At 33.8% G+C, this 12,395-nt stretch overlaps 1 protein-coding gene across 1 annotated transcript in view; it reads left to right on the top strand.

Annotated features, from left to right (window-relative positions):
• The window catches only part of LOC140450148 (pyruvate dehydrogenase phosphatase regulatory subunit, mitochondrial), a 767,651-nt gene extending 755,611 nt beyond the window's left edge, over nucleotides 1–12,040 (top strand). Inside the window, exon 15 of the mRNA XM_072543593.1 lies at nucleotides 9,789–12,040. Within this exon, the coding sequence (XP_072399694.1) occupies nucleotides 9,789–9,921 (133 nt within the window). The 3' untranslated portion in view covers nucleotides 9,922–12,040. The remainder of the gene's footprint in view (nucleotides 1–9,788) is intronic.
• The last annotated feature ends 355 nt before the right edge of the window (nucleotides 12,041–12,395 follow it).

Genomic DNA, 12,395 nt, shown 5'->3' with positions numbered 1-12,395 from the left:
AAAATGTTGAATATATGCTTAAGAGGTATATGTATGTTGAATGAATGATCTGCAGCATGTAGAATAGGATCCTTAGGGTAATTCCAGCCTGCCATAACCATATAATTGGAATCTTCTTGAGTGTAACATGTCATGGCACGTACAGCTCTAACGATACCAGGACCCCGCATTGTTTCCATCTCCCTTGCGCAGTTTCTACAATGTCATTGCAGTTGAATGATTTGATGAATGGTGCATATGTTCGGTATTCGGCCTTTCAAATCGACTCGTCAAACATCGGCTTACGATAAATATCAAATATTGGGGGCATTATGCTGTTTGAACGTGATCGTTTTCCATACATGGTTGTCATGTTTTCAGCTTAAAACCTTCTTCTTCTTGTAGTTCCTTCTCCTATCGGAGGTTGGCTATCATCACAGATATCCGTACCTTATTGGCGACTGCTCTAAAAAGATCTACTGAGCTGCAACTATAACACTCTCTTAGGTTTCTCAGCCAGGAAATTCTTCGTCTTCCTATGGATCTTTTACCCTTGATTTTACCTTGCATTATGAGCCTTAATATCTCAAATTTCGCACCTCTGGTGATGTGGCCTAAATATTCCAGCTTTCTTGTTTTGATGTGCTTTATTACCTCACAATCCTTTTGTAGCCTTCTTAACACTTCTACGTTTGTAACTCGTTGGGTCCATGGTATTTTCAAAATCCTTAAAACCAAGTGATTGTAAAAACAATTTGTTTGCTAACGTAAGATGTTGCCGCTTAGACGAGGACGTAAGATGTTGTCGCTTAGACGGCTGCACAACTAATGGTGTACTGTGGGCAGTAGATTGCCTTATTATTAATCCCATTTCCCTCTTGATCTAAGTTCCAGCACCAATGTGCTCTCTTCTCCTCTAGAGTTTACAGGTCGTCCTTCTTGATCGACAGCCAACATAGTGATATTGGTAATTTCTCGTTGCGGCACAACAGGTATATATAACAAATTGTGTGGAGTTTCGTCAATTGCGTACCCAGGATTTGATTGTATGACAAATTCGTAGATCGTGTGAGCAGGTCTGTTACCATCGAAGGCTCCGGTACTAATGTTGCATTCAAAGCGTATGCTTGATACTTTAATAATCCTAACAGGTCAATCTGAAGAATGTGTCTGTCCTGGATTTAGTATTGCAGGGGAAAATCAAAATACTGTACCAAGACTGTCAGTTGCTTAAACGAAATCTTATATTTGCTGAATATTTGACACTTTAACGTGTTGTGGTTAGGTTTTAGACTAAATATCGTTTCTGGTTTAAGCACATTATTAGCACCCAATTTCTGTTGTATGTATTCTTCAATATCGGCAATTTCATAACATCCATCGGGGAAATCAAATTGTTGCAATTTGTTTTTGTCATTGTAGTAATAAAACTTGGTATTTTCAATGTTTGGTATACTGTTGTAGGAATGGAAAAATCGAAGAGCTATTTCATAATCATTGTTCGGATCCAACACGATCGGTGTGGGAGGTTGAAATGAGAATATGTAATTGGTGCTATCTACTCTCAACAACTGCGACATGATGACTGACTCACGTCAATCTATTATACGTTATTATATTGGAAAAACAACAACAATATTTAGTTAAATAGTTTTATTTGTTCCAAAGCAAGTTTACATAAATGACATGAAGCTTGAGAATCAGGTGGTCCATCCCAGTGAGTGATTCAATATGGCCTGTTATAATGTACGAAGCAGGGAAGAGTATCTGCAAGTTAAATTCTCCTCGATATTCTCCAGGCAATTTATGCCATATTTTTAACAATTCTGTAGGTCGTACAGTTCGTATAATATAATCTAGCGGTATGTATTTTAATTCTTCACTAAATTCTGTAAAACATTTTTGGCGAAACATATGGTCTATAAGCAGTTCCGTACTTTTAGTATGCTCCATTATATAAAAACTTTAAGCATAAATGTTCACAAATAATTTGATTGTAGGTTTGATCTTACAGGACTTGACACTAAGGACATCCAGATTATAAAAAATCTATATTGGAATCAAACAGCCCACATGAAGAATGGACATATGGTGAGTGAAAAAGTAACCATTTCGAGAGGGGTTAGACAGGGCTGTATTCTTTCGGCACTGCTTTTCAACCTGTGCACTGAACAAATATTTCTAGAGGCACTGGAAGAGTACAACGAGGGCATCAAGATTATTGACGTACCAATAAGTAATTTTCGATATGCAGATGATACTGTTATACTGGCCGATAACATCGAAGATTTACAGATGATGCTAAATAGAGTAAATAAACAGGGGTTTATTAAAACATACTTCTGCTTTCTTAAGTTCGATAGCTACCAAATTTTCGCTAAAGATTGTGTGACTCTGGAATCTAAAACTTACAATCAAATTTTTGGCTCCGTACCTTCCATGCCATTTTTTACATAATTTTACAATACGATGACGTCTTATGTTCTCCATCGTCTTACCGAATACGGCATTATTCATCAATTAGAATAAATTTTTCTCGAAGCTACTTGTGGCTGCTGCTCGTAAGTTGGTATTTAACTCAATATACGGTCGCAGCCACGCAGATTAATTAAATTTCAAAACTCTGTGTATTTTTGTTAAAATTAATCAGTTGGATAATGCCTGTTTAAGATTTCTATAATGAATAATATATTTTGTTTTGTGATATAAGGTTGGTATTAACTTTGGTAATTTTGATCCGGGCGGAATGCGGTGTTCGGCAGCAAATGAAAAATCTTTATGTTTATCGTGTAATTCACGTGGATACTCTAAGTCAACTTGGAAAAAATAGCCCTCTTCGCATCATCCTGTATTGACATAATATCGATATTGCTTTCGGGAAGATTAATGGAGTTTACACCAAATTTGGTAACGTCTTCAATCCACTTGAATCCTCTTATTGGTAAAGCTTCACTGATTGCCCAGCCATACAGATTATTTACGTCTAAGTACATGATGTACTTAGTGGGCTTTGTGTGATCATAAAGCGATGTGTATTTATTATTAGCTTCCGAATATCTATTATTACAAACATATATTCCACCTCTTATACCTTTTTCCATGAACAAAATCATATTATTATCCTGTAATAAATCTAATTTACATTTTGTATACTTGAGCATATAATACCATGCTGGATCTAATTTATATGTGTCTCGACATTTTTGCCGGAACTGCTCAAACACATCAGCCAGCAGCAGAATATCTGTTTTCAAATACAAATCGCTATATTCGCCCGAATTTTTACAATCAAATTCCTTCCAAACATTTTGCACATGAGCATACTGTTCATCACTAATATATTCATCACTCAATTTGTTATAGAAATGATCGCTTGAAGGCAAAGAAGTTTCCTCTAATTTATCTGTACTGTCAATGTAATCATAGCAAAATACTCCTCTACACGTTATCAAATTGAATGTATCATCATCTAATTGACTAAATTCTCGTTTTAAAATCTTCTTTTCCGATGTGTCTAAAATTTATGCTAATTCGTCGAGTGAAGCTCCCATAAATCTTAGCAAATCAATAAATCGTAATTTAATTTGATCTCGTGTAGTCTGTAATGTAAATGAAATATATTTTTCTTTATTAATGCGAAGTAAGCTCAAGTGTCCCTGTTTGCAAAGATCTATAATCATAAAATGCGAATCGTAACCACTAAAATTGTGAAACACGATGGACACGACAAACAATTTTTTAAAGTTCAAATTACATGCTTGGTGCGCAAATCCCCGTACTTGTCCCGTAAAATGATCGTGGTCTACAACAATTGTATCTGTAGCCAAAAAGCGTTTCTCACAAATATGGCAAATAGTTGCTCCATTCGTGCTAGGCTTCTCGACCATAGGTACAATTGTCTTTATTTTGGAATTTAAAAATGTGGAAATTTCGACCATTTCTTTTGCAAACCACTCCATACAGCCAATGCCTTTATAGCTCTTAAAATAAGATACGCTGTCATCGTAAGCACATTTTAAATAATAACCTGCACTAAAAGATACATGTTTCTGATATTTTGCTGTTTTACTCAATGTCTCATTGGAATCCTGAAAATTACGTAACTGACATTCAAAATCGGCATAAACTATAAAGTCGTTTGTTCATGATCATATTAAGGCATAGTCATTTTGCATTTATTCATATCTGAGCACATTTCTTCGTGCTCTGCTAGTTTGCTTTCACTGCTAAAATAATTTAGGCAGCGATCACAAATATATTTTTTTTGTGGCTCTTGTTTAATTGTGATTTTACTAATGTTCCAAGTTTTTAATCCAACAATAATGAAAATTTATTTCAGTCTCATCGTCATCTACTGGCGGAGCATCGTAATCTTTTAATTTTGGAAAATATTTATCTTGTATTAGGAGCAAATTCACATGCTTTTCCATCTTTTTCGGTGTCAGTCTGGAAGGCACTTCTTCATAAAATTGTTTTTCGTTCACTACATCTAATTCTAGCGCAAAGACATTGACTGATATGGTGTTTAATTTTTCGAATTTTGAAATTTGGCGTAATGGCATTAGTCTTTCTAATTTATCCGTTTGCAAAATAGTAGAATAATGTGGATATTTGGGCATGAGCATATACTCTCTGAGCATGAGCATGTATGTTAACAGGACACAAAGCACTAACTATGGACCAATAAAAGCAGGCCTGATCGAAATTATGAACATTAATGCACGCTCGTTTTTTCTGAATCTCTATTGGTGATTTAATGAAGGATGAGCCGTTTTCCATTTCCACTTTATTAATATTAACCTCCAATGAAATTACCTTAGATAGCGTGGCCCCCGAATCTTTTTCTGCAAATTCAGACCAACTTTGTATAAATTTTATATTTAACGTTTTCTTCAAACCAAAGATGTAAATCAGTCGATGTATCTCTAATAGCATTTTTAGTGTTAAAATATTTGAAATCTAAACTTTCATTATCACTCGATTTTTTAATGAATTCACCGCAAAATGCAGTGTTGACTTTAAAAATTCTATTTGTTTTCAAAATAATTTTAATTTTTTTACTAAAAATTGTAAAAGCATCAGCCAAAAACATTCCTACATCCTTATGACATTAATTTACTATTACCCCGGTTTTAATTCGACTAGCAAAACACGAAATGACATTTTCACTTTTAACTCTATTGCGTAACTTTGAACTAAGACCCAACACAACATACTTATTATTAAAATTTAAAATAATTTGCCTAAAATGCTTAAAATGTCCTATGCTAGTTTACAATTTTCTAACTGTCCCAACGGATAGTTTATTGTTTTTAATTACTTTATTACATCTCCAAATTTGACTATTTAACCGTATTGTCCAAACTTTACGATCCCTTTCAGTGAATTTATCAAAAATTATTTTACGAAGTTTAATAATGTGAAGCAAATCATTAGACTGTTTAATCACTTGTTTATGCGTGGCTGCTATGGCTACTCAAAAGAAAGATAAGAAAAAATCAATTATTGTCTTTTCTTTATTCTATTATTTCAAATTTTTTTGCTGGATGAACACCCCCAGTGTTGAGCAGTTTTCAGAATATGATGGAATACTTCTTAGTTGCGAAGTCTGAGATGAATGGAATATATACCTTTGTGACTGTATGTGGCAGAAACACAACGTTTTCCTCCAGTTCCAGCAAAACTGCTTGACCAAATTTACCATTTACAAGCTTGGCGGCTAGTATTTTTTGTGGTTCATTAAGTGGCAACTCGTTTAGTTTTATTGTTGTTTTGCGGTCTGCAATATAAGAGACGGCATTTAGTTTTGATAGATCCATCTGCAACAATATGAAAAACTATAGTTTTTCTGTTTCATTTAAACGTGAATAGGACGATGTATTAAATGATCAGGAGGAGAGAAAAGCCACGAATCATGTTAGATGCTACATGAAATCGAAAAAAGTAAACATTTTTTAATAAAATACTGTGTGAAATTGAAATATGACACGAGAAAAATAATATAATGCATGAAATCGAAAATACGAAAAGAAGCACTTCTAATAAAAAATAGTATCCATGAAATAAAAACAATGACATAAGGGACATAATAAATACAAAACGTATACATTTTTCATAAAATACTGCATGAAATATGAACAGAGATGTACAAATCTTATAAAATACAGGACATAATAAAAACATAGAAATATAAAAAAAGAGAAAAAACGCTTACCTTTATCAGATATGTTTTGCACTGAAGTGTGAACAACTTATTATATTTTTGTAGTGTATTCATAAAACTGCGAACTGTGACAAACGAATGCGCTCCTCGGTCTTTTAAAGGACCGAACCGCACATCACCACACACGAGCCCAAGTTGCGTCAACCTAATGCGCATACGGTTACATCGATAGATCCGTTTCAAAGATAAGCGACGCGTAGTGTTCTATAAATTTCACTGAACACTTTTATATTTTTGTTTTCCTTCAAATAATTCCCGTTATAGGATAAAGCATTTACACACTTGCGAATGTGGTTACCGCTATCATCATACATTTTACAAATTGTAGCATCTACGGCTGTATTTCCGGTCTACTGGTTTTCGAATGGAATGATTAAAATAAATTTAGTTATCACATGTTTACGTGTTTTTAATTATGCGAGGCTACGTTATCGCTTTGGTTTCATCCGATTTGCTAACAAACACACACTATTTTACCATATTATTTATTTAATATATTTCTGTATATAATTCCAATTCTTTGATTAATAATTTTATCCATATAATAAATACTTTATAAAAATACGGTTAATATTACACAAAAACTTCTTGAGTCAGAAGATGGGTTTGGATTTTTGTATAAATAACTGTATTAATAATTTTTGGAGATTTGTATAAATCGAGATGCTTGTCTGTTTACATGTCTTATTGTTGCTCTATGTATCTGTATGTGCAGAGAATAGCACTCTGGAGTATGCTAGTTCTTTTCTTAAAGGTTTCGGATATCTAAATTCATCAAGTAATGCTATTTCTAGTATAGATATGGCCTTAGTTGAATTTCAAGAAAGATACAATCTTCCGGTGACCGGAACATTAATAATGATACTATGAATATGATGATGAATAACCCTCGATGTTCTGTTGGCGACAATAACTACGCAATTCATTCGAAGTAGAATAAAAAGAATTTACTCTGGTATTTCCCTCAAGCTATTAGTAATCCCGATTATATAAATTTTGATGCAGAAGCTTTCGCTAGATGAGAGAAAATATCTAATTTAAAGTTTAAACAAGTAATAATACCTTCTCCAAAGCCGGATATTACTATAACTGTGGTACCAGATAATCATTATTTTCGAGCAAGTTGTCAAGGAACCTCTAAATGTTTATTTAATTTCGCTGGTCCTGGAAAAGTATTAGCCCACGCATACTATCCCAGCGCAAACGGTGAGTGTATCGAAATTCATCTTGATGCTAATGAACGATGGTATGTAGGAAATGGCTGAGCTCCTGATGGTAAAGCCAATTTTTTGGCTGACCTAATGCATGAAATTGGTCATTCCCTCGGACTAGAACATAGTAATATTGATTCGTCTATTATGTATGCTTGGTATCAACAAAATGTAACAAGTTTTGGTGATGATGATAAAAAGGCAATCAGCATTCTATATGGGTAAAAAGTAGCTCCCTCTTACATACCAACAACAAAACCAGTTACGCAAGCGCAAACAACAATTTCACAAAACAGAAGCTATGTGCCGAAAACACCTACAATAAAACACAGGACCTATTTTCCAACAACACCTGCAATACAAAACATATGTCTAATTCAGTATCCCGATTTCATGTTTCTAGCTACATCTTCTCAGTTTCCAAATTATCGAATGTACGTTGGATCTGGCACATACATATGGAAGTTGGATTTAAATGAGATGCGCCTTCCAAAACATCCTGAATTAATTACCGATTATCTCCCCAAAGAGTTTAGGTCTACGCAAGTTTCACATGTTTTTCAGAATTCCGAGGGACACTTAGTAACTATAAGCAATAATCAGTATTACGCTGCATCTTTCTCCAATTTAAAAATTCAAAAACGTTTTATGTTTCCTTCTATACCTGGGAGAACCAAAATAAATAACTTATTTCAAACAAACAGCGGCCAAACGTATTTATTATACGATGATAATTTTTATACTGAATTTAATGAAGCTGGAGATGTCTTAAACCGTGGACCAATAAATTATCTCTTCCCCGCAATACCAAATAAAATAACATCAGCATTCCGCTACACGGATGGGTTTATTTACTTTTTTCAGAACAATACCTATTATAAGTACAGCGAATACACACGTAAAGTTGTAGCAGCAGGAACGTTTAGCTGGGAACTTTTTGGGATACCCTGGCCGGTCTATTAAAACAATTAAAAACTTTGTTAAACAAAATTGTAACTATATACGAATAAAGGTTGCTGTGTTTCTTCTTAGTGGTAGTTCTTTTAATAAAAAAAATTACATTGTTTATGTTGTTGTTTTATTTAAATTCCATTCCTCTATGTATGTACTCGATGGGATTCATATTACTACTGAATATATCCTATGTAAAACTAAATAACTACTGAATATATCCTATGTTTCTTCTTAGTGGTAGTTCTTTTAATAAAAAAATACATTGTTTATGTTGTTGTTTTATTTAAATTCCATTACTGTATGTATGTACTCGATGGGATTCATATTACTACTGAATATATCCTATGCAAAACTTCACGTGTTATGTTAAGCGACTTCTTGCGTTGACTGACACATAAATGCCACGTCTTGCGTCGAATGTCATATCATTTCATGTGACATTTCACGTTCTGCGTCGAATGTCATGTGACATTTCACGTTCTGCGTCCAATGTCACATAATTGTCACATCCTGCGTCGAATGTCACGTCATTTCACGTAACATTTTACGTTCTGCGTCGCCTGTCACATAACTGTCACGTCCTGCGTCGTCTGTCACGTTCTCTTAGGCGCTGTACGCAAAAGAAGAATTGACAGTTAATATTGAACTTTGACAGAAGCCAAACAGTTGGCTTCAGTGTGTCTGTGCCACCAACGCTTTCATTTGACACCCCATACGTCAAAATCAGACCAATAGCAACGAAGATACGTACTAGCGCCCATTTGGCAATGCCACCAACTTTGTTTTTTGTCTCAACGTATTTTCCGTCTCCTCCCCGTTCCAACGAGGCCTCGTACGTCACGATCGGACCAATAGAAACGAAGATATGATATAATGCTCTTTTGGCGTGCTCCGATGCGCAAGACACATACTGCGTTCAACCCCATTTTTCATCCTTTTTCCAACGATATGTCACACGTCATCCTACCTTAAGCCGTTTGGTATTTACGACCGGGGGTTGCAATTTTAGGGGTTGTGATTTAAGGGATGGCCCCAAAGACCCCTACCCTATCTACTTACGATCGTAACCAAAACACAAATTAACTTGTGCTCAGTCAGGACCGGTCTTCCCAGTAGAATTGTTAAATTTACATTTTAAGGGTTCATTCATTATAGCTAACGCCATGGCATTCAAAATCTTATTCTTGGGGGAGGTGGATTATTCCCCTATGTTATTTATAGCTTTTTGTGTGTATTTGCTGCTGTCGGGACTCTTTTTCACTCTTTCCTGTCCTTGCACTAAACTTTCCAGTCTTTAGCACTCATTGTTGTTCATCATCTTATACATCATCTCTTTTTTTTGGACATAATCAATAGCCTATATATGCACATAATGACTTTCGCCAAATTGAATAATATTAATATGTAAAATAATTTTTTAGGTACCAGGCAAAGGCGAACCTGCACTCGCCGATTCTTCCTACTAAACATCCCGATAAAGAACGTGACTCTTATCAAGCCACCAGAGACAAAACCGAAGATCCTAATGCTTCAAAAATTATAAAGGCTATGTGAAAATCTAGATATTTAGCTATAGCAACAAATCTTACTTATGAGCTGATAGAAATAGTTTATTTAGCAAAAGACCTATACGATTCATATAACTAAAAAATAGAGTGGTACATGTATTACGACAAATGGTTACAGTTTTTTTTTAAGAAATATGGAATATTAATTGTATATTCATTTCGATGGTTTAACATTTGATTACTGATCGAACATTGAGTTTGTATTGTTTTTCCCTGGTTTCTTGGGTGATTGAGATTCTTCGGTATGGATTGAAAAGTGTGTGTTTGAGACATCACAGTTAAAAAAAACTCTCTATTATTAACGTTTAAACATTTAAATTATTGTCATATTGACACTGACTTTAGCAACAGCACTACAGACCATGTAGGCCCTTGGCTTTTGGTGGCACATTATCCTATTGCTTCCATATTTTTTAGTATTCTCTTCCATTCTTTCTTGTCTTATGATGATTTTATATCCATCTTTCTACTTCGGCTTTTCTTAAGTCGGATGTTGCTACCTGCGACCATTTTAAGTAGCCCCCCTTCTTTCCCTCTTTAGATTCCACTAGTTATTTTGAAATTATCTCTGCAATCATTCGTACCATGTGCTCAGGCCAGCTAACTGCTTTCTAATTTTCTATGTTATGACTTTTTCATAAATATCTTTAATTTGTTTATTTGTTGCTCTTTATTTCTCCATAAATTCTCCTCAAAATTTTCCTCTACCATGTTTTTAGCTTATTTGCTTCTTGTTAATTTAATATCCATGTTTGAGAACACTACATTACCGGTGGTCTCATTATTGTGGCATAAATTCGTAATTTCGCTGTTGAAACATTTTTGTATTATAGGATCTCCTTCATCACCGCTACTGCTTTACACCTTTTCTCTATTCGTTTGTTTAGTTCTTGATATTCATCATTACAATTTGTTATTGTTGCCCCTAAATATTCCAATTGGCTGCCTCTTTCGAAGCAGTACTTTTGCCGCTGTGTATTAATTTCCAAATTTCTATTTTCAAATTTCGTTTTTTCTACTGCCATGTATTTCAATGTAATATCATTTAATTTTAATACATACTCTTTTCCCTGTTCTAAGTTTTTAAATACTTTCTCTACTTGTTTTTCTGATCTTTTTAGTAAGGCCACATCATCTGCATATTCGATGCACTGGTGTTTATTATAAAGTTCTCTCATTGCTTCAAAGATATTTGATTTTGTTTATTTTATCATACGTTTAGTGAGAATCTATAAATATCATCATTGGATCTAAATCCAAATTCTGTTCATCAATGGAGCTTTGTAGTTCTTTTATCAGAAACATTTGGTAGTTGTTGCTCTGCATCCTCTTAATCCATCTTGGTACTGTCGTATTACGTTCTTGGTAAAGAGCTATAAAATTATGGATAAAACATCTCACTTGGACATAGACTATGTACAAAAATGAGATATTCTTATCATTACTGAAGAATCTTCGTTCGCCTTTTCTGAATATATTTTTTAAAAGCGGTCATTAATACTCTTACAATTCTCTACCAATTTTCGCATTAATTATTGGGCGCTATTATTTTAATAACATACTTGGAAATGCTTTAATACTTTTCTTACGTTTTAGACGTATTTTCTTAGTTAAGTTTTTTTCTGTGGTTTTCTTTGCAGTTGAATGGATTACAATGCAATTGAACCCTTAGTCTTAGAGGCACTTTCGTTAATAAAGTCTCTCACATTATCTGCCCAAGCTCGATTTATTATAAACAATGTGCCAAAATATGTTTTTCATACTTACACTATTAAACATATTATAGTTATGGATGTTTCTAATTTCTACTCATTTTTGTTTTGTTTCCTGCAACAGTAAAATTTGATTTGTAATGTATTCGCTATTTCTACAAGGCATTTTAAGTCCACTTTTTTATAACTTCTTATATTCTAAGTTTATATTCTTATCGCTTCCTTTTTCCATTATTTTTTCTCCTCTCTCTTATGTGGCTATTAAATTTACCTCCTGTTTTTTTACTTCTAACAAAAGTAAGTCGTTGCTTCTTTTAATGTACTTACAGTATCTTTTCTTTCAATTTTTTTTCTATCTATTTTACGCAACGTTAGTCACTGCCAAAAAAAAGAGACCCAAATTATAACTTTGTGTTTTGAAACGGAGTTTTTAAAAATTATTTTATTTACAAATTTACAAAAATTAACAAACAAAAATTATGAAACAAAAACTATGAAGCAAAAGTTAAGTAGCAAAAGTTTACTAGCAAAATATATGAAGCAAAAGTTATATTATTTGAAAAGTCCCTCTATTTATAATATTGTATTGCGTCGTTTCTATTGTCCTATAATGTGCAGATTCTGTGGAATCCAGTGGCGTAACTCCTCCCTCATTGAGTCCGAAAAATAACGGAGTTATTTTTGGGATGCTGGTTTGTGGAATCTTCTTCAATGCCGGAATCTTCTTGTAATTCTATATCATGCTCGT

The sequence above is a fragment of the Diabrotica undecimpunctata genome, chromosome 9 (assembly GCF_040954645.1).
Source record: "Diabrotica undecimpunctata isolate CICGRU chromosome 9, icDiaUnde3, whole genome shotgun sequence".
NCBI lineage: Eukaryota > Metazoa > Arthropoda > Insecta > Coleoptera > Chrysomelidae > Diabrotica > Diabrotica undecimpunctata.
The sequence above is the reverse complement of the archived record's forward strand: the minus strand, read 5'-3'. Positions and strand labels throughout refer to the sequence as shown.